General features: G+C 38.8%; 1 protein-coding gene across 4 annotated transcripts in view; it reads right to left on the reverse strand.

The window, feature by feature from the left end:
* Positions 1–22460, reverse strand: part of XYLB (xylulokinase) — an 83523-nt gene that overhangs the window by 58875 nt on the left and 2188 nt on the right. For all 4 annotated transcript variants that reach the window (XM_053995062.1, XM_053995042.1, XM_053995051.1 and 1 more), the window contains exons 2-13: positions 22175–22257; positions 21277–21346; positions 19404–19484; positions 18064–18150; positions 16813–16941; positions 15485–15550; positions 11840–11912; positions 6462–6580; positions 5238–5319; positions 4275–4315; positions 3751–3866; positions 1633–1748 (exon numbers count right to left, since the gene is read on the reverse strand). In XM_053995062.1, coding sequence (XP_053851037.1) covers positions 1633–1748; positions 3751–3866; positions 4275–4315; positions 5238–5319; positions 6462–6580; positions 11840–11912; positions 15485–15550; positions 16813–16941; positions 18064–18150; positions 19404–19484; positions 21277–21346; positions 22175–22257 — 1063 coding nt within the window. The remainder of the gene's footprint in view (positions 1–1632; positions 1749–3750; positions 3867–4274; positions 4316–5237; positions 5320–6461; positions 6581–11839; positions 11913–15484; positions 15551–16812; positions 16942–18063; positions 18151–19403; positions 19485–21276; positions 21347–22174; positions 22258–22460) is intronic.

The raw sequence follows: 22460 nt of genomic DNA on the forward strand, positions 1-22460 counted from the left end.
GTCAGAAAAGATATTCAAGAAAGAGACCAGAAAAAATGAGGACAGAAAAACTGAACAGAATAGCTAAGAAACTAAGGAGAGTTTCTGAGGTTGTAACCTTGGAACAAAACTGTGCTGCCCTAGCAGACCTGTGATTACTGGCAAAATAAAACCCAAAATACTGTGCTTTAGCACACATAACCTTTCTGGTTAAACATCCTGCAAAGTTGCCAGTGAGCAACTCTGTGTGCCACAGATCTGCAGGCCCTGGCAGGGGAAGCACATCCCAACATTCCAATCCTGACCTCCAAACCTCTGCAGGGGCACCTCCCCACACAACAGGGAGCACAGGGAACAAGATTTAAAAAAGGGGGTTTTTTACCAGCTATGCCTTTGCTTTGCTTCCCCCAGGCACTCAAGTTATGGAGATTACTGCATTTTTTACAGATATACCCAGAGGTTATTCTAGTACATAGTTTATTGAGGATTACTTCCATGAAACACCCATTTTATAGAGGAGCAAGATATTCAAGTGAATATACTATAAAACAAACTTGAAAACTTTAAGGCACTGTCCTGGTTCAGTGACAATATTTTCATCAACTTCCAATTTTTTTTAATATTGTCTAAACTGGCTGGCTTTGGGGGTTTAAAATAATTTCTTCCCATTTTCTAAAACACTAGAATTGATTTGTCTTTCTAGTGAAAAGAGATTCCTGGTCATTTTAATACCCCACAGAGACTGGATTTGACAGACAACATAACAGAGCTTCTAAAAATAAAAAATCTAATCTCACAGTGTCAAGAGGATCTATCTTAAATTCACTTTGCTAAGGAATGAAGCTTTCTATAGCTTAAATATCTACATTTAAAAACTTTGCTGCCTATAATTTTTACATTAATTTTACCTATATCAATTCACACCTGAGATGATGGTGATGATTTCATACCCTGCTCTGCAATGGGTCCATTTTAATCTTGATTAGACATGTGCTCACTTTTCAACAGCTTATTTCAGAGCTACATTATTAGACTTGTAAAGTGTTAAACTGTGGGAGAGAAAATAATGCAAAGCTTCAAATCCATGAGTTTAATAGTATTTTTTAAATATTTCCATCATCAGAATTTTGTTACATTTCATTCACAAACCATAACATGGGGGAAAAAAAGGGATGAAATGATTCTGTGTCACACACTAGGGAAAATGCAGAAAATCCAGGCATCCCTTGACATCATTGCTCTGTACACATGCATGAACAAGATTCTAGAGTAATGACTGAGAAAGAAATATTATGGAGGTACTTAATTCCCTTGGTTTGAGTCTTCAGAAAAAAGAAATAAACTTTAATGAAAGCCTCCTTCAGAAATTACTAGTTTTAAATACTCTACAGCTAAGATGTTACTAACACCCTTCCAATGACCAAAGGAGACCCATAAATATAATTTTCTTAGTCAGTGAATATTGAAGGAAAACACTGTGATGACACTTGGGCTGTCAACAGAGCATTTCCAAGTACACATCAGGAATTTCTCTTGCTCTAGTTAACTTAATTCTTGACCTTTATGATGACCCAAGTAAAAAGGAGGTACAACTCCTACTGCAGTATGTGTCTAAGCAAACCCTCAAAGTCCCAGCCCTGCTAAGGTTCATACCCAAGTTTCCACTGTTTCCAGCAGCAGTTGATGACAAGGCTTTGGAGAATTCATCCCAGGAGCCTGAAGCACAGTCATCTCTGATCCTCTCCCTCATCAGAGAACCATTTTTAAAACTGGAATACACAAACACATCATATGCATTTTCCAAAACATTTAGCTCTAGATTTTTAAAGCATTTTGTTCCTTTACTTGATATTGCTGTTTAGTTTATCAGCTGAATTGAAGCTGGGCAAGTTAAAAGATATAAACACTTCATTATGGAAAGAGGTAGAGAAGGAAGAGCAAGATAAGAGAAAAGTTTTACAGGAGGTGCTGGGGAGCACAGTGCAGAGTACACATTTCTCCAGTGAGTCAGGTTAGATCCATGGCAGGCCATGCCAAACCCAGGCTAACTCTGCACAGCTCAGAGAAGTGAGACATCTCAGAGACATCTCAGAGAAGTGCCCTGCCACCACTCACTCTGAGATGATTCTGCAAGGAGCAGCAGGAGAGTCCCCACATTGCATTTATGACTTCAGGAACAGGGTACCTGTATGGAACCAGCTTGGGTCCAACAAGAATTATGATGAGGTCTAGCTCTGTGCCAGGATCTGGCAAAGGAAAGCAGCACAGCCAGTTAATAAGCCATGTAGTAAAATATGCATCTCTTCAATTTTTATGGTCTTTGCACACTTCATGCTGTCACCTTCTTTGTGACTATCACACTCCTGCAAAATACTGCAGCACTGGACTCGCATCCAGGGGAAAGCAGTTTGAACACTCAGCACAGTTATCAGAGCAGCTCAGCAGAAGGGGCACAGAAATATCAAAAATGAGGGCAAGGAAATCACTGAACTTGCTCAGTAGCACCAGCTGAAGCTATTTGAGTTTTCTATACAAATACCCTGTCTGGTAGCTCAGGCATTCATTTTCCCTATTAACTCTAATATTCTAGAAATAAAGAGGCCTTGGTGCCAAAGGGGCAGGGTCAGCTCAGAAATGACTACACAGAAGGAGCAGGAAGGATTAACTCAGCACTGCCAAGGCCACCACCAAACTGAATGTTAAGCTGCAGTGAAAGAACAGCAGTGCAACATTTATTCAGAAAAATGCCTCAGTATCTGCTTTCCTATTATGAATAGGTTGTTTATATAGCTCTTTTACACAGCAAAAGTAAAGAAAACATTGGGTGGAAGAAAAATTCAAATGTAAATTAAAAACAAAGCAAACAAAAACAACCACACAAAACAAAACATAACAAACAAAACCTGCTGGGAAATCACAAATCAAAACTCAGTAACTTGCAATTGACATCGTGTTTTTGAACTCAACTTCATGAACACTGTTCCCACTGTCACCTACTACTGTGCAGGTGGGATTCAACACTACAGCTTCAGGGCAGTCTTGAGCTTTGCTGAAGTTCTGAGTTTCAAGCATCTACAATCCAGGGCATTTAGACACAAAATTTATCTGCATATTACTTGCAAATACTTGCCAAAACACCATGACCTGGATTGGAAATTTTAATCCAAAATACAGTGGTTCAATGAGGGCAAATACAGCTCCAGCCCATCTCCTTGGCTGGCAAGGGGCCAAACAACTCCCAAATCACAGCAGCCAAAAGCTACCATGAGGTAGGATCTTGAGATATCAATATTTTCCTCAGGCACGGCCCTAACACATCCCTGAACAGCACTGATTGTGCTCCTCTCTGGAAAGGGAATCTTCACCTACTCCATTATGACCCCACTGGACCACTAGAGGAGCACAGAAGTTACACAGCCTGGTCAGGCTTCACTCATTTCACATTCTATCTCAGCAGATTTGTTATTCCTGTACATTAAATGAATTACCTGAGATACACAGAGAACTGGCTCTATCCATACACTGAAATAATTTCAGCTTTTTATTGCCATGAGAATTTATCCCCCACAAGTCTGCAGTTTCAGTTCCTCAGATTAAACAATAGGAATGCTATAATGTTGATGGAAATGTTTCAGCAGTAGATTGCCATATACCGTAGAGAATGCTGAATGTTCTATTCATTATCATTTCACAAAAGAAATAAAAAGCGCTAACACAGAAAGAAATATACATTATCGATCCCAGATGTAAAAAAAAAATAAATGCTATTACCATAAAAGTGCCATATATGTTTGAGAATCAACAGGATTGCAGAGAATATGACCTTCTAAGGCAGGAGTTGGCTCTTGGATCCACAGGAACAATGTGTCACTTGTGCCAAGGCTAATCTGGAGGGAGAAAAAAAGAATTGAAGCCTTATCACAATGTGCATGGAAAGCAATACAGAAATTAAATTAAAACCATTTGTTATTGCCACTAATTGTTTTTAAATTGCACATTAAGTCAATTGGATTCGTGTTGAAGCTAGCTCTGACTTAGGCTGTCATGCCAGTGAAATACATACTAGATGGAGACTTGGGTTTTAATGTCTGGAGTGTTAGTTAAAAATAGTCACAAGAGTTTACTTAAAATCTTTCAGGCAGCTTACAGATTGATAGAAATAGAACAAGTATAAATCCAATAAGCAGCAAATTAACACTAGCAGGTATATTTAACTGGCAACCTGCAGCTATTTACATTTCATGTATTGCAAGCATCCAAGGACACAGATTTTTCTGGAGAGTGTTTTGACTTACTGCAATGTCTCCTTCTTGAAGTCTCATCCCTGCCAGTGATGCTGAAAGCAAAAGGAATAGCAGGTACAAAGGTAGTTCTTTGACTCAATTACAGCCTGTTACCTGAGACATCACAGCACATTGCAAACACCATCTCAAAGTACAATATAAATGGCAAATAGCTCCTGGTGGCCTTGGGCTATCCAGCATAAAATAAGGCAAAACTTTTGGGTGAGGGTGTGATTTTTAAAATAATAATCAAAATGCTCAAAACAAAAGACTACAGAACAGCATGATTTTTCAGCAGCATGGTTTATGTATTCAGGTTTTATATACAGTGAACCCTTGATTAACAACAACACACTTTAGAGGAGGAACATTCCTACTTCCATCACATTATTCATATATTTATTGGACTAAATTGAATTTAGGTCTGTAGAAGAAAAATTGGACTTTGGGGAAATGCAGAGATAAGCTATTGTAATATATGTAATTTTCTTTACACTGAAACAGTCTCCAGGATTCAAAAAAACTGACCCTGAATTAACACCTTCCCTTGTACTGAGATCTATCAGTCTGACAAAAGGACAGCTCTAATTCTAAAAGAAAGCCAACAAGGTCCATCTCCACCTTTTTGCTTGAAAAGATACAAGACCATTTTTAAAATTCATATTCTCTGAGCTAAAATGTTAGCAGTTCATAGTAGGGATAGTTTCTCATAACAAAACCTGAAGTTATCAAGAGGCAAATGAATTCACCTCTGATTACTTGGCAAAAGAGGATAATTTGTCATACACAGCCTATCTGAGATATCTCTATCTCAAAAGAATCAGTGATGGAAGGGTGTTGGAAAGAGGAATTAATGCTGATAAAAACAATATTCTTTCATTTTATAGGCAGCATCTGAGAACCAGTGAGATAGGTTTAGAATTTCAGTACATACATAATCATATCCACTGAATCTTGCACAGTTAATCATCTCACCTGGATTGTCTCCTGTAAATGCTACTATTTTACAGTCTGGGCTAAACCCATAACGTTGACTATAATATGGAGAAATGGGCCCCTAAGGAAAAAAAGAAAGAGAAGAAAAAAAGCTCAAAAAAATGGAATGCAATCTTGCAATATATGACAATGTATTGTAACATGGAACTGAAAAACCCTAGAGCAGCTACAAGAATAATTTATGAACATTTAAGGTATAAATGAATATTTTAAAAAATTTTAATGCACTTTTTTCATTGTACTTGTTGAGAACCTCACAGGAATACCCTCAGATTAGATTTGAAAGCAGGCTAGTAAATAGGAGCATTTTAGCTTTGGGTCTTTCTTCAGTTATTCACATCAAGTACCATAAACACATCTTTCTGTTTTGCACATATACATGAATATTAATAGCTAGAAATTAGAAATTCAATGCAAACATAAGAGGAAACAACATTAATATACATCACAGCATCAAATGCTGGAACACAACCCCTATTATCTTAGAGGTCAAAAACCATATTCTTTTAAGCCACATTTGATAGCCGTTGAGAAAAAAACAAAAGAAAACTATCCATAAAAAAATACAAGGACATCTATAAGGATTTTTTTTAATATGTTCCTCTCCATTACAGATCAGCAGTGAATTCAGAGGGCTCAGGTGATGGGGATCTCCACTGCCTCACATGTGCACAGCTAAAGAATAGCTGGTTTTGTGCTGGGTAGTAAGACTAAACTCATTTACTCGGTAGATGTGAGGCTTGATTTGATTTCACCATTATGCTATGTGAACTGAGGAGCTTTAAATATCCCAAATTATTCACAAAGATTACCTCATTAACTCTACAAACAGCTTAAAACAAGATCTCTGTCGAGAAATGCAAATGTTGGGTTCTGTTTCTGCAGCAATAAACACCCGTGCACAGCTCTGCAGTGACCAGGTGCTCTGGGGCATGGGAAAGGACCCCAAAAATTCTTATCATTGGAGCACCTACCCAAAAGTCTCTCACACAGCCCAGGGCATGCAAGAACCCAAGGAGACCAAAGCTATTCTGGGTGCCAGTTTCCCAAGATGTCAGTATTTGCTTTGAAAAACACCTTCACAGCACAGCTGGAAATATTAAACCAGCAGCACTGCACACACAAATACACTCCAAGTGCCATTAGCACAGCTCCCAGCAAAGTTCCACTTGTTGCTGACAACTCTTCTGGCCAGGGACATACCAGGACTGAGTGGGATGGTACAGGGCATCCTAGTCTCTCCTCTAATCCAGGGGCACAAGCATCAAGGCAGGGCTTTGACCATGCCTTTTCCCAAATCTGCAGCAAGTTCATACCAGAACCTATAAGACAGATCAAAAGAGGAAGTGCACAGGATTTAGCAAAGACCAGAAAATTCCAACAACAGAAAACTTACAGGTGTATGTTTTCCACTTAAAGAGAATGGTTTCAGCTCCTCTAAGAATAAAGGATACTGATAATTTAGCCTCTGGAGAGCTTTCACCTGCAAAAGCAGCAGAAAGTGCTTCTCTGATGTACAATGCACTAGGCAATTCAGTCCTTCACAAATTATGAGGAAAGACAAGAATATCAATGCCTCCTCATCAGCTCCCCCCCAAATCTTCCACCTTAGACAAGGACTTCATATGAGTAAAAGTGATGGAGCAATGTCCCTTGAAAATGTGTTGTGCTCAGCAGAGACCTAAAAGTGAAGAAATTCCCCCTCAGTGGGATGGCTTTACATTACTCCTACCTTTGAGCTGAGTATCCTATAAGCATCTAAATCCACACTGACTAATCTTCCTACATATTAATGTTTCCCTATTCAATTTTTCAAATAAAGCCTCTAATTTTGAGCATCATTTGGTATCCAACTTTGAATACCAAAGCCACGATTTTCAGGAAAGCTGAGCAGCCCATCTGAAATCTGCAATACCTGCAAGTGTGCAAACCTCTTGAGGCCAGATTCTGTGAAATTATTTTCAGGCTGCTAAAAACCTAAATAACTGACTTGGTCACCTGTTTTCTCACCAGAACTATCACTAGCTCTGAGAAAGGCCTTTGCAGTTTTGGTTTGGTTTCTCATTGCTCTCTTCTCACTGTTTTATTGCTGGTTTAAAAGTTAATTGAAGTTGGTTAGTGGCCAAGTCTATATAACATACTCCACACCCCTGGCTTATGATTCTAAGATGCCTTTAATTGCACATTTCATTAGACTTGAAAATCTGTATTTCTGGTTAGTGCTGCTCTGGGACATAGTCTTATTCTAGATTAATGCCAATTTCATTCCAAAGACTGTTTAGCCCACAATTTATTTATCTCAGAAACGCAGCCACATCCTCAGCTGAGCACAGTGGAAAACCTGGTATTTCCTTCTGTTCAATACATTTTTCAGCTTTGTATATCATAAAGATGGTGAGGCTGATGCCACATGCAGTGCCTGTGAAGCAAGACTTTGCTTGCAGTGCTGGGATGCAGAGGAAGAAAAGGATTCAAAACCCATCTCAGGCAGCACATCACAAGGCTCCAGCAGTGCTTCTACTCTGAGAAAGAGCCTTCAACACACTCCACACACACTCTGCTGCTGGTTGCACAACACAAGTAAGCCCACCCTATCAGCTCCCAGCAGACTTTTTCATACAGGCTTAAAAATGGGTTGAATAGCACTTGTAAAGAAACTTTCTATTTATCAGTGCAATCCTAAGCACCCCCAGTGTTGTCTGGACTTAGTGCTCCACACGGTGTTGTAAACAAAGTGCTGCACACTGGAACAACCCAAGCCAAACAGCAGCATATTTGGATTATACTTAACATAAAAATAGAATTAATTTCATACAAATCAATCAATCCCATTTCAGGCAAATTAAAGAGATTTAAAAGATTTGGCCTATGATGAAACAGCAGGAATTTGACAGAGCACAAAGTGCAACAACCGTCCCACAGGCAAAGATTTCTGCCATCAAAATCACTACTACACACCCAGAAAAGGAAAGGTGGCAAGATTTACTCCATCATATCTCAGGTCTCTCTGAGAGATCACTCTTAAATCCAGCCATCCCCTCCTTCCCAGGGTAAACTGTGTCCTGACAAGGTCAACTCAGCCCAGAGTCACCACCTGCACTTTTCAGAGGTACAGGATGTGAGCAGCCACAGGTTCCATGCTCTCAAACATAACAGTCCTTTCTATACAAATCTATAAATTTTCCTGGAAAACTGCATGATTTAAAAGGCCAAGAACCTCTTCACTAAACTAATGCAATGAGGAACAGAATCTTTAAATAAATAGGATTTTTCTACAGAAAGATTAGCTGTTGTTTTCTGCGGTTTTTTGATTGGTTTTTTTTTTTTAATCCTTCTTGGTTTTCACCCTAGAAGCCTAGAGAAACATTTCACCAGAATCCTCCAATGAAATTTTACAAGACATTAGGGCAGCCTCCAATTTTGCCAGCATAAAACAGAAAAGCCTCTAATCTTTATAACTGAATGTTTACATTGTACAATAGACATATTACATTATACTTGAGTTTGACTGGTAGATGCAGTGGCACAAAGACTTTCATATGCCCTGAGAAAAGAGAGGTGAGACAATTTGCCCCAAACTCAGAAGCTCATTTAAAAACTGTGAAACAACTGTTTTAGAAGAACTATTAATCTGATGGGCTGGATTCATCCTGTCCCGTTGTGGGCATGGGAGTCTCAGAGGAAAATAAAAAACAGAGCTGAATGCTCCTCTGATTATACAAGGAGTGATTCACACTGAGTTCCTGACTCTAGCACCTCTGCTCATGATCTGCATCACAAAGTTTAACACCAAAAAAAAAATCAGTCATAATCTGAGGAGTAAGGGGAGAAAGCAAGTGAAAAATCAAAGGCAGCCCAGTGAAGGTCAACAGCCAAGGCCATGGCACAGTAAGAACTGAGGAAAGGGTCAAAACATGGATTAATAGATTTCTATATTTCACTGCAAACATCACTGACTTTTAGCACAGAATGACCAGGAGCACAAGCAGGACTTGCTAATATTTACTACAAATACAGAAGTGCTTGAACACTTGGGGGGAAGGAGAGAATACAAACACCTTCATTACAATGACCCAACAATGCAGACTAACTGGTTTTATTAATCAACAAAGTAAAGATCAATATTTGCATACATTTAGAAGCAGTTCAGTGCATCTGCATTGCCTTCTCAGTGAGCTAAAGCCATGAGAAATGTAACTGCTGACACCACACAAGCTACAGGAGGACCAAGTTCAGCCCACCACACCCCTTTTGAAAAGGCTCTAGTCCAACACATCCTTTTTTGGTAGAACAGCAAAAAACAAGTGTGCTAAGCTACAATTTGCCTAAGGCTCTTAGAAAAGCATTTCAAAAGATAAAGCTCGTCTAGGTCAAGAGCTGAATTGCTGTTAAGTTATGTTCTAAAAGAAATAATGCCCCAAGTGTTCAACTTCTTTAGGTCCCAGATGTATCTTACTTTTAACATCTGCACAATATAAATAAAAATCATTCTTCGTTCCACTAGAAGGTGATTTCATTTTTTTTTAAATCAATCACTCAGGGTGCTCAGCCATTCATAAGTGATTTGAACCTTAAAAGACTGGACCTTTAAGAAGAAAAAGAAAAATCCTGGAACTGAATAGCACATTTCCCACAATAACTCCCCAATTTGGAGATAAGTTATTGTGTAGAGCTAAACAATTTGACAGGGTCTTTTAAAGATATGACCTGAAGTTAAACCTACAGAAATGAAGAATAGGTCTATTATCTGAATATTATTTTGAGAGATGCATTTTAAACTACAATACATAGGTGCCAAGTAAAAGATCAAATGAATTGCAAGAAATTGTAAATGACAAGAAAACAATTTTTCAGCTGCATCCAAATAACTGCTGCATCCACTATAATTTTATTACTGGAATTAGAATTCTCTCTCATTATATTAACAGAAGAAAGGAATGAATGAGGCAAAATATAGCTTACAATGCCAAAAAACTTTTGTCTTGTAAAGAGAACTGTAACATCCTGCTTAGCTCTCTTATCTTTTTTCACACTAAGATTTAATAATCCCACATGTTCTGAACAGCACATAACATTGATTCAGGTTCTGTAAATACCCACAGGTGTAACAGAACAGGCTCTCCTGGAGCTGTTTGAAAAATATGACTCATTGTCTAAGAAAATTTTCCAATTAAGGAATTTTTTTTTTTTTTTTTGCTTTAAAATATTTTGTTTTCCAATTTTTTGTGTTTGAAATTGGAGAAGCATGGCTTTCCTCCACTTGCTTCCAAGCAGAAAAGGTAAAGCAACATTACCAAAAAATAAAAAAAAACAAACCCAAACATGAGATATTTTAATGCTTATAGTTTTAAACATTAGAAGCAAAATTAACACTTCACTCTCACTGAAAAATAAGAAACCAATATGTTTCTATATCAGAAAAAGCACCTAAAGATCACACTATCTTTCTTTGAAATACAATAGGTGGCTGAGCAGCCCAAGTGCTCAGTATTTGGACCTGCTGAGGAGCAAGGTGCAAACCTCCAAGAAGTTATTGTTGCAAATAATACACAAAAAATAAAATTCAGCTATGAATTTTGGCTAAAAGGACAGGACCAGAAAAATAATATTATCTCACAAGTGGCATGAAATAAGCATGGATTGCCTTTCCATTTCTGAGGTCTCAAGTATTACTGGAAGCTCTGATAGCAAGTTGTCCATTAGCTAAAATTGAGGTGTCTTGTCTTTTCCTGTAAGATTTGATGGAATAACAAATGAGAAAAAATGAATTGGTCTTAACACACAGGTGTCAACCATGTCTCTATAATGCAAAAATTCCGTAGAGAGCCTTGTTATCTAACCTTTCAGCTCTGAAATATATCTTCTTAGTTTCAGAGCAGAAATCAGAAATGCTTTTTAGAAATAACAGCAGAGCTCCCAGGAAAATGCTTTCCTTTGTGATTGCCATTTTAAATTGCCATTTAAAAGCTGGATAACTGAGATAACACACAACAGAAAAGAGAGACAGTAGTCTTGTCACATTTTTGTCTTTGTTATGATGAATGGAGAAATAGGGACGATTTCTTTTTTTAACTGGGTTTAGTACATTTTGCTTTATTTATGCTTTTTCCTAGTTCATTTTGAAAATATACTTCTCTTGTAGATCCATACTCCAGTTAGGTGGGGAAGAAATCATCACAATATACATCATGTTCACATCCTGTGCACCTCTGAGCTAAGCCAGCAAAACCAAAGAATATCAGAACTCTGAAGTTCTGTTTAAGATTGCAAAGCTTTCTGATGCCTCTAGAGGATCTTGCACCATTCCTTTATACATCACAAAATAATGAAAAAAAAACCTATAATTACATTTAAGAATCTTTTCTGTGGATCCATTTGATAGAAGTGGGAATCAGTATGATGGGGGGAGATAAGCATAGCAAACATCAAACTGAAAGGAGTAACTTAGCTTAAAAACTAATATACTTCTCATTAAAATTTAAAGATTGAAAACAAATACCAGACACCTTGTCCCCCATCTATGTAACGTGGAGATGGGGAGGAAAACTTCCTATGTTACTATGAAAAGAGTCCACACTTACCATCACTGTAATCAATGGGTGCATAAGCTCCTAGGAAAAGGGAAGCTGCAAAGCTACTGACCAAAGAAATTCTCTGAAAAAAAAAAAAAAAGTGAGAAATACTGAGTCACATCAGTACTCACTTCAAAGAAAGGAAGTGGAAAGCAAATAAAATAATTGGAAGCAGCAAATGTTAATAGATGCCTAAGGTTAGGCCCAGAAAGCACACAAAAATACATCTAGAAGGGTTATTCAGTTCTAACTATCACAGTAATAAAGAACATATCAATCTCAAAGTAACCCCACGATAAAAGCTGTTAAAAGCTCTGCCTTCTGAAACATGCAAGACACACCTAGTATGTTATCATAGTGTGTTAGCATGAATCCACAACGTCAGTCTATTACAGAATCTCATTTACAAAGAAAAACACTAAGATTAACAAAAAAAACCAAAAAAAAAACACCACAAAACCAGCTGTGTGTTATGACAGGTGAAATGCTCAGAACCCTGCTCTGCCCCACCTACAGCACAGGTCTGTAAACTTTTAGAAGCTCTGGCAAAGCTCTGTGAGCACCTTTAGCACCTGTGCATGACCCCTTGCCTTCCTTCCAGCTGAGACCCCAACCTCCCAGGAGTTACTCCCAGGAGCTGGTAATAATCAGCTTTGAACTGAGCCACTGCCTGCAGCTCTGCCTCAGGGCCTGCTCCAGCTGCATGAAATCCAGCTGTAGGGCTGGCCAAAAAATGCCCCATATGACACAGGACACTGATCCACCATGAACCTTCCTCCTCTTCACACCTGCTGTGTGAGCACCAGGTTAACCAGCCACCAGCAGGCTTTCTGCATGGTCCAGTATTGCCTGATCCCCAGAAGCTGGCACAAAAGCAGACAAATTCCTCATTCTCTGCTGTGACTCACTGAGAAGAAATATGGCTGTCACCCAATAACTAAACAGAATCAAACCACTGCTGGTGGAGTGAGCCAGAAATGACAGGGTTTTTTTATTAATGATCACAAAACCACTGCTTCACAGCATTCAAGAGCAGGCTATAGCCAGAGATCTAAGAGGTGGTTGCAATGGCCAGGAAATTTAATGATGCACTTGCTCTTTGTGCATCTCTCCCCGAGAATACATCACATTGTGCTCAGATAACAAAGGCCTACCTTCTGTGGTGCCCCAGTGGGCACTAGCTGCCTGAAATGGAAGGAAAAAAAAAGGATGAAGTTAAACTGTGAATCAGCCAGCCAGTTTAGCAAGCTGACCTACAGAAGCAAAAACATCCACCTTCCACATGTCATTGAGACTGCCAAGCTGTTTAAGTGCTCCTTGAGGGTCCCCAAGAGCAGCTCTGGCAGAGAGAGATTTTGTGCTTGAATGCATCTTGCATAAGTTTTATTGCTAAAAGTTGCCATCAGTTCAAACAGCCCTCAAAGTCTGAAATTGGTTTAACCAGTTCTCAGACCCACTTCCCCCCCAGTAACATATCTTTCTCTAAATTTAGTCTTAGGCTTATGATCGGACCATATCAGTGTTCTGTTTCATCTCATACCTTTCTAGTTACAATAAGAATGTAAAAGAAAACAAGGGAAAAAAAATTTAAAATTAAGCATGCTCCAACAAAATACAGAGTCAACGCTGCAATTCACTTTCTCATGAAATGAACTGCTTCATACAGTGGTGAGATTTAAAAAAAAAAAAAAAAAAAAAAAAATTAATACTACCAAGACCTGATATAATGGAAAACCAGATCTTCCTTACTCCCCTTTATAAAAATCCCTATGTGATTTATTTAAAAAAATATGGATATTGATCTAGCACCAATATCCAACTGTGACGGACAAAAACTCTCTAACAGTTTTAAAGTTAGAAAGTGTATGTTTATTGTGACGCCGGGCAGCCTGCGGGATAGCTCCCAAATACACACTGCGCCTTTCAAATGATCACAGAGTCCTTTTATCCACACAAGAATTGAATATCTAAAATACAAATACATATTCATCATCTTGGTACATCCCATTCCTCGCTTCGTATGCTAATCATTTCAAAAACTATTAAGCATGCGTAGTTTGTTCCTTGAAATGGGGTGGTCCCTTTCATGGGGAGGGGTCCCAAAATGAGGAAGTAAATGAAGTCTTCCTCTTTCTGACCTTTCTACCTTTTCAATGCAAATATGACAAATGAACCTTGGTAGAACTCCCATTCCTTGTCTTCAATTGGTTTCAGAACAGAGGAGGCCCACAATTGTCTTATGTTCCTAAAAGCTATTTGTCAGTTTCTATATTCTTCATTATAAACCCAGCTAACTAAACATTGTGTTGACAAGCAATCAATTATTAGTTAACTACTAACTCTTAACTTCATCAAGGCCTACTTACAAAATCTCTTTATTTTAATTAACTCTAGTAAAGCTTATCTCTAACTAAAATCTTAGCTCCTCTAAAATCTCTAAATCTCTTAAAGTTTATGTTTCATATGTTTCTCCTTTTCCAGTCAATGGGAACTTCACCAAACTGTCACAACTTCTCAAATATGATGGATAGTGGCTTAGCCACTTCATCCACCAGTTCCCTCAGGACCTATGAAGTATTTCATCAGGTCCTTGTGCAGCTTCCTGTTCCTTAGATGGTCTTGAACTCAATCTTCTCCTACACTGGGTGGTTCTTCCTCATCCCAGTCCCTGCCTTTGCCTGCTGTGACTCGGGTGATGTGGCTGGAACTCTTGCCAGTGAAGGTCAAGGCAAGAAAGTGCTTGAGTACCTGGCCTTCTTCACAGCCTGGGTAACCAGGTCCCCCACTTCCTTTGGAGAGGGCCTACATTTTTCAAAGTCTTCCTTTTAACACCAACATGCCTATAAACACTTTTCTTGTTGCCCTTGATGTCCCTGGCCAGATTTAATTTTGTCAGGATTTTACTTTTACCTGATCCCTAACTGCTCAGAGAGCCTCTCTGTATTCCTGCCAGGCTACTACCTTTACTTCCACTTTTTGTAGGCTTCCTTTTTGTGTTTGAATTTGCCCAGCAGCAATTTGTTCATCCACACAAACCTCCCGATGTTTTTACCTGCCTTAATCTTAGTTAGGATGCATCTCTTCAGAGCTTGGAGGTGGTGATCCTTGAATAAGAACCAACTTAGGAGAGCCTGTATCCTTCCATTCCAGCACTCCAGCAGGCATCCCACCATGTCTCCATGATGCCAAAAGGATCATAACCCTCTAACCCCTCTTTATTCTCTGTGCCATGTGTGTTTGCCCAGACATTTAATCTGGGCCACCAATGAAGGTGATTTTATTGGCTGCTGCTGTCCTTCAGGTGCTCTCCTGCCGCCCTGCCATCCCTCTCCAGGCCCTGGGTATCTCCTTCTGGCACCAACCTGACAGGAGTGGGATGGATTGAGGTTCTCCTCCCCCAATAACTTCAGCTTAAAGCTCTATTCACCAGCTTGAGAAATAGCACTTAAAGTAGAACTGATGTCTGATTTTTATCTGCCTAACCACTAATAATTTAATAAAAATAAAAATTAAAAAAATCAATTTCCATCTTAAATTCAAACACAAGAATCAGAATAATCTTTAGCAAAAAGGTCTGTAAAAACATCTGCACAAAATAAATTTTAAAAGATTTTCAACCATGTTTTCCAATAAGGGAGTTGAAGTTAAGCCAACCTCAGTTTGCTTGTAGACCTCAGGATTCTGGCTGTAAATCTTTGCTATCTGGTTTCCTGTAAAACGCTGAGAAAGAAATGCAAATGCTTAGAAACACAAACCCTAAATGGAGTCAATAATCATTAACTCTGTGTAATGAGTTCAGAACATTGCACTTTGGATATTTAATTTGCCTGATGCATGATGAAAGTCAGTGCACAGCAGGCAATCTGCACTAAACAGGGTATAACACAGTCTCATTATGAGAATTTTGTTCACCTTTTGAAAAAAAAGGCTTGTGGAAAAGCATTACTATCCATAATTTACATTTCAGAAATGACAGTTCAATGGAATGAATCACGCTTATTCTGTGCACAGGAACCAGCACAATTCAAATACTGCCTTCAAATCCTTGAAAAGGTTTAAGCTACACAATCTATGTACCTGTCTGTGAGGCAGGTGAATTGAAATTAAAGCAGGAAGTTCCATACTCAAAGCAGAATCTCCAGCACAAGCTAAAAACAGCTGTAAGAATACTTATTTTTCATCCTTGTATTATATCAGATAATCAAAAAACTGAACGCTGAAACCTTAACATTTAGCAAGTGAAAAATGAATTGTTAGTGGTATGCCAAGTCTGATTTCAACATCGACTATAAAGCTTGCATGATGATTCAGAGACAGAAACATCAGTTTGGGAGGTTGAAGCCTTATTCTGTTGAACCAAGAGTATGAGTAGCCAGGTGCTGAGGTGCCTGGAGGGCAGCCCTGCTCCCACTCCAAAGCTCACTGTCACAGTTACAAGGAGGGAAGAGTCAGGAAGAGGAGACAAGTGACAGCATATCTCTGACAGTGTCCCAAGCCTCTGAAACACTTCTTAGGTCAACAGCTGCTTGTCAGCCTCCAGGGAATATTAAAAGGCCAACCTTTTAATTGCAGAAATAACCTAGAGCATTATTCACAAATAGATGGATGGATTTACCCTAAACAAACCTGTAACACAAACTGGGTTTCCACCCCAATAGAAATGTGACCACACAAGATGCTCCCAGGGAGAAGCAGGCCCTGAGACTTTAAGCATGGCCACCCAACACTGTAATTGGGAACCACTGGCCAAAAGCTCCAACTGCCTCCTGCAGCAAAATTTCCAGTGTTTGGTTCATTTCACTGTAAAATTTCTGCCTCCTCCTTTGTGAGACTAATGCAAAGCACAGTATGGTTGGAGTTTCTTCAAAAGCTCTGTCTTTCATAGTTAATGGCTGATGGTTACCTGCTGCAGGTCCCTGGGATGACAGAATTGTTTCCAGCACAGGATTCTGCTGGGAACTTTCTCCCCATCCATTCCTTACCTCATAGGCCCGGGAGCCAGTGACACTCGCCAGGTGCTGGGCTCCCCCCAGGGCTTTCTCCAGTGCTCTGCACTGGGAGGCTGTGCTGGAATCCATCCAGATGGGACTGTTACTGACTGAAAAACAGCCCTGCAATGAAGAACACCCTTTATTAGCAAGTCTGATCTCTGAGAAGTCCCTGCTGGAATAATAAAAGTACAGCAGCCGTAGGTATCAGCTCACAGCTCAGTTCTCTGCTGTGCCTCCTGCCCTTCTCTCAGCAATTACAGAAAGCAGAAATTGGGTAGAATGTTGACCAGTGATGAAAAGTTCAACCCAAACTTTGCATCAGATGGAAGCAAGATTCTTATTTCTGCTGTCACTTCACAGACCCTGCAGCACATCCTCTGGTAGCCAAAACCTCAGCCCCTTTTAGAACCCCTTGGCAAACCATCAGATTATCTTCTCACAGCTCTACTAACATATCTCTCCTTAATACATGGCATAACCACCTGGAAATACAACTGTGGCTTAATACACCATTTATTCCAGCATTTCAATGCCATTTCCATGAGTTTTGCACAGATGAGACAGTTACAAAACTAATGACTTAGCACATTTAACACAAAAGTCTCCCTTTCAACATATACCTGTCCTTTCTGACACTGAAGTAAGAGAAGAAGGGTCTTCCAGAGGAAAGCTGAGTGCTCACAATTTTTCTTTTTAAATAAAAGCTCATCAAGTCCATGTGCAAAGCTCACCAATCACACACATACAAAATGTTGAGTTCAACAAGGTACTTGGTTAAGATTTTAAGTCCACACAACATTACACTTTTATCCTTTTGAAGGTAAGTGTAAACTGGTCTTTTTAAAACAGATATTTCCTTTTGAAATCACTTGTACATCCTGCAAGAAACTCAGGTATAGCAGTCCTTTTCACCACAATTTTTGTTTATATAAATATATTAAAACAAAATGTTTACAGATTGTTTACAAAAATATTACATTTTCTAGCAAAACAAAGAGGCTGTTACTCTGAGACAGAAAGATTCTGGGACACCCACTGGCACCTGAAAGCTTTTAAAGCAGAGCACACTATTACTCAGGGGAAATTGAAATGTCAAAAGTTCTGCAACAGAAGGAATAACTACTACATTTCATTTATGCTGCAGGAGCTTGCAGCCCAGCCAAAAAAAAGGAAGAAAAGTAATGTGTAAGGACCAGAAAAAGGACAGTGTAGCCCTCCCTTCAGAGTTTTTGTGCACCCTACCTTTAGTGATTGATGTAAAGGCAGTTCAGATGATGCATTCTTTAAAATCTGTGTGCTTCCTTTTTTCCAGTACACGCTCCCATGTTGCTGTAAGAAACACAGAAACAGGAGTTGGAGATGCCCTCCCAAGCTTCAAAGTTCATATCCTGATCTTACATTCTAAGGAACAAAAGAACTCTCTCCAAACTAGGACCAAAAATGGCCCATTTCAAATCAAGGGTCTCATAAAAAAAATCTCTTATTTAAGACAGAGCAAAGCAGACACTAAATCAGAAAGTTATTTGGAATTACAGAATTTTCTAGTAGGGAACATTTATCATATTGCTAATGGCATTAGATATTTATTTGAGGGCTCTTTGAGCTGTAGCCAGGGCTCCACAGTCAAGATTTAGTTCTGTGCTATTTCAGCACAGCCCCCTGATCCATCAGTTACAAGCCTGTTCCCCTTGCTGGAGGGGGCAAAATAAAGGGAATATGGGCACTCTGGAAATCACTCCCTTTTTTCACTTGAGTAAGGTGGAGTTACTTGGCAGTCCCCAACTTGTGCTCCACTGAAGAATTCATAACAGAGCCTTGATACCAGCTCTGATTTTCAGACACTTTGCTCAGACTTTCAACTGCAATCAATGAAACATGGAGATAAAAGCAAGGGTTTTGATTAATTAGTCCCAGATGCATCAAGATGAATAACCTAAACCTCACATGTCAGAATTAGCTATTGCTTTGGTGCTGTCCTCACCCTGAATATCATCTGTGAAAAGTTATAAAAGCCTCTGTTGATTCATTGGAGTACTAGGAGGAGACTGGCTAACTGACTAAATGTCAGGGTAGGTTTTATAAATCCACTAAATAAAAGTCATTATGCACTGCAGGCTAAATCACAGCAGCATTTTTGTCATTTCTGCATCATTTGGGTTTTGTTGTTTCTGTGCAGATCCCTGTCTGAGCCAACAAAAAACTGCTCAGTGGGATGTCACTGTGCTTTTAGCAAACTGTGCTCCTTGCTGTTTTTCCTACCCCATTTTCCACAAGCACCTGGATCTGCTGAAATTCAAAACAAAGAATTAAAACACCTTGAAGCCAAGCAGTTCTGCACTATGCTGATCTAAACAGCTGCACTTCAAACCTCATCCTCCACACTCCCATCATCTTCTAGTGATTGCTCTGTATGCTTCAGGTGTCCACTTCCCCTGAGGAATGTCTGTGGATGCTTACGTAGAAGTTGAGATCTTATTTTATGACATTACAGTCTTTTGCCATACAATTGTTTAAATTTATCACTCAACCTTAGACTCCATCAAGGAAATACCATAAAACTGAACTTTTTTGTATAAACTAACCTGGCCAGCACCAGACATAGCTCTGACTTGAGAGAAGTTAAAGCCTGAAGACTTCATCTTTTCCAAGATCATATCCAGAGCCTACAACAACAAACAGAATCAAGAATGACAGTAACAAGCTACCAAATTATGCATACTCACAATCTGGAATTAAACAGTAAATTCATGCCATCACTGATAAGAGTTCATTGGCAGATAATGAAAAATTAGTTAATGACTATGGACTTTTCAAAAATCTGCATAAATTAATTTATTAAGTGAGAGTCCATAAAAGAAAAGTTGAATCACAGAGGGGAAAAATAAGATCTTTAAAGAAGCTGAATCACAAAGATCCATTCTTTGAATCCTAAATAAGAGGCAAAATTTAAAGAATTCCAGTTCATTAAAAAAGCACTTTAAGAGTGCTAGACACAAAGCAAGATTATCTTTTCTGTTCTTACTTTTGAAAATCTATAAAATCTTAATAGGGTACACCCTGCACCCCATCCTACAAGACATTTAGATAACCTCAATACCATTGCTCCCAGTGCCAACAAATTCATGCATTCTTTAACAGAATGATAATTCAAGTGATTTTCGCACTTCAAAGCACCTAGGCAAATTTTGTTCTTAGCATATTTTCCTGAAATTTAAAACCAAAAATTAATCTAGCCTTAAATAGTTTAATTTAGATCACTATTTCCCAAACTCTCTTGACAAATGGACCACTGCAAGACTGACAAAGAAACATCATATATACCTACATGATATTATTGATTTAATAATTACACCAGTGCCTCTTCATTATGGTTCAAAAACCAACTGCAAGCAAATTTACCAAACCTTTGTCAGCTACTGGGGATCACCAGGGGGGTTTTATGACCTTTCTAATATTTTAACTATTCAAATCCCTCTAATAAGAAAAATTTACAGAGTACCACATAAGTGTCACAGCATATGCCACAGTTGAGAGTGCCACGACACACAGAGCATCACCAGACAATTTCAGAAGGCTTTAAGCATTTGTCCACACACAGCAACACCTTCCCACACCAGAAGGCTTCACCTATCTGCCCATACAGCATAGCACCCTCCCACTTCAGAAGGCTGCAAGCATCAGCCCTTCTTGTTCTTTAGCCCAATCTTTTATACCCTCATGTCCATGCATTGCACCTTGTGCCCTCTGTTCCCTTTGGTGGTTGCTCAGTGCCCCTGGGCACTCCGTGGCTCATTGCTGTCAGTGCTGCTCACTGCTTCTCACAGCTGTGCCCACTGGGCATGAGGCTGGGCCACAGCCCCACTGCCATTTACCACAAACTGTGTGCCTACATGTAAGTATTGCAGAATCTGCACAGAAGTAAGAAAGGCCTCATTTCAAAATAGGAAAAAAATGCTGTACTTAAAAATAAATATCAGTCAAAGTTACTGGGAACCAGTGAATAAATTGCCCTTTCACCACTTACCAGTTGCAACATCAATTGGTAAGCAGAGCTTATTCTAAATGAAATAGTTTAAGTAATAGACATGCTACAAAAACACAGATTTAAGCAGAGCAAAGTGACAGCTGCCCCATTTGTGTATGAGGGGGCAAAAAAGAGTCTTTCTTTCAAATGAAGGAAAGTCAGGAAGGAATTTCTCACACGCAGAATGCTGTAATAGCACAGAGTGAAAAAAACAAACAAAAAAAAAAAATCTAAATGTTAGCAATTTCTACTATGTTTGTGGATAGCATTACTATTTGCATACCAAAGAGACAGAACAACACTTCAAAGAAACAGAATGTAAGCAAAAGGACTATGCTGATTTGAGTGATGGGTTCCACTATTGCTCACAATAAACTTTCATTTCTGTGACAGCAAGGAAAAAGTTGATCCATATAAAAGTTTGTTCATACCTTGACCCACATAAGCACTGGTGAAGTGACTGTCAGTCTGTCACTGTGAATGTAGACTCCACCTTGAGTCCTGTAGAAAAACAGGATTTTCTCTTGGTAAATTGAGTAAATTTTTTTCCCTGCCAAGCAGAGTTCTTCAAGTTTATTAATGACCAAAGAGAATTTGCAATGCTTTTATGTTAAGAGCAAGGATTGGAGTTTGAAACATGAAAAAGTAAAAGCAAACTCCTAGGAGGTGACATGTTTGACAAAATTGTAAAATAAGTGATTTTCAATGAAAGGCCCTGATCCTGAAGTAAGATCTGTGATAGAATCCATTGCTGATATTGCTCATTGGCTGCATGTGATTCATAATTATTTCTGTCACAATTAGTGACTTGAACCTCAAAGATGAAGCTCAATTCTGCTGTTAAACCTAAACCATCAAGTAAATAAATGTGTTTTACTGAAACTTGTGACTGGAGGATGACACTTGTCAATTCTAGTCTATTGTTTAAGTAAGCAAATACTGTCATCCTACATCTTAACAACTGAATTTATCTCCAAATGCCTTTTAGATGTTCCCCTCATGCAATTTACATGCTGTTCTGAGAGCATCCCACCCAGTCATGTCCACAAGTCTGAAGTTCCAAAAGGAAAAGAATGGTTTATTTATATGTATTATTTTGGGGTATATTTTCTTAATTTATCTCCTGTTGGGAACTCTTGTTATATTTACATTCAAGGAAGGCAAGAGCATATAGTACCCTTGCAGAGTGGGTAACATTAACATGGCATGATTTTTTTAATGCCTCCATAAATATCAGTGAGACCAAATAGGGCAACAGTCCCCTCACCCCAATCTCCAAAGCTTTAAATTACATTATCCAAGTAAAATATAAAATAGAAAAAGCCTTACTTAAATTCTGGAAGGTCCTTATCAAAATGAACATTATCCTCATAAATGACCCTCAGCTGTTCATCAATAGCAATGACTTTCAACTAGAAGATATAAAACAGGAAGTTAACAAAATCTAGCAATAATTGAATAGCACTGACAACTCATTTATAATAATTTAATTCCCACAGATAAAATGAAAAAAAAAAATCACCCAAATCCATACAACTCACTGAAAGTAGGGCATCATTTTACATTAAACAATTATGTGAATTTCCAGAATGTTACCTATTCGGCAACATGTGGG

The sequence above is a fragment of the Vidua macroura genome, chromosome 1, assembly GCF_024509145.1.
Source record: "Vidua macroura isolate BioBank_ID:100142 chromosome 1, ASM2450914v1, whole genome shotgun sequence".
Lineage (NCBI taxonomy): Eukaryota > Metazoa > Chordata > Aves > Passeriformes > Viduidae > Vidua > Vidua macroura.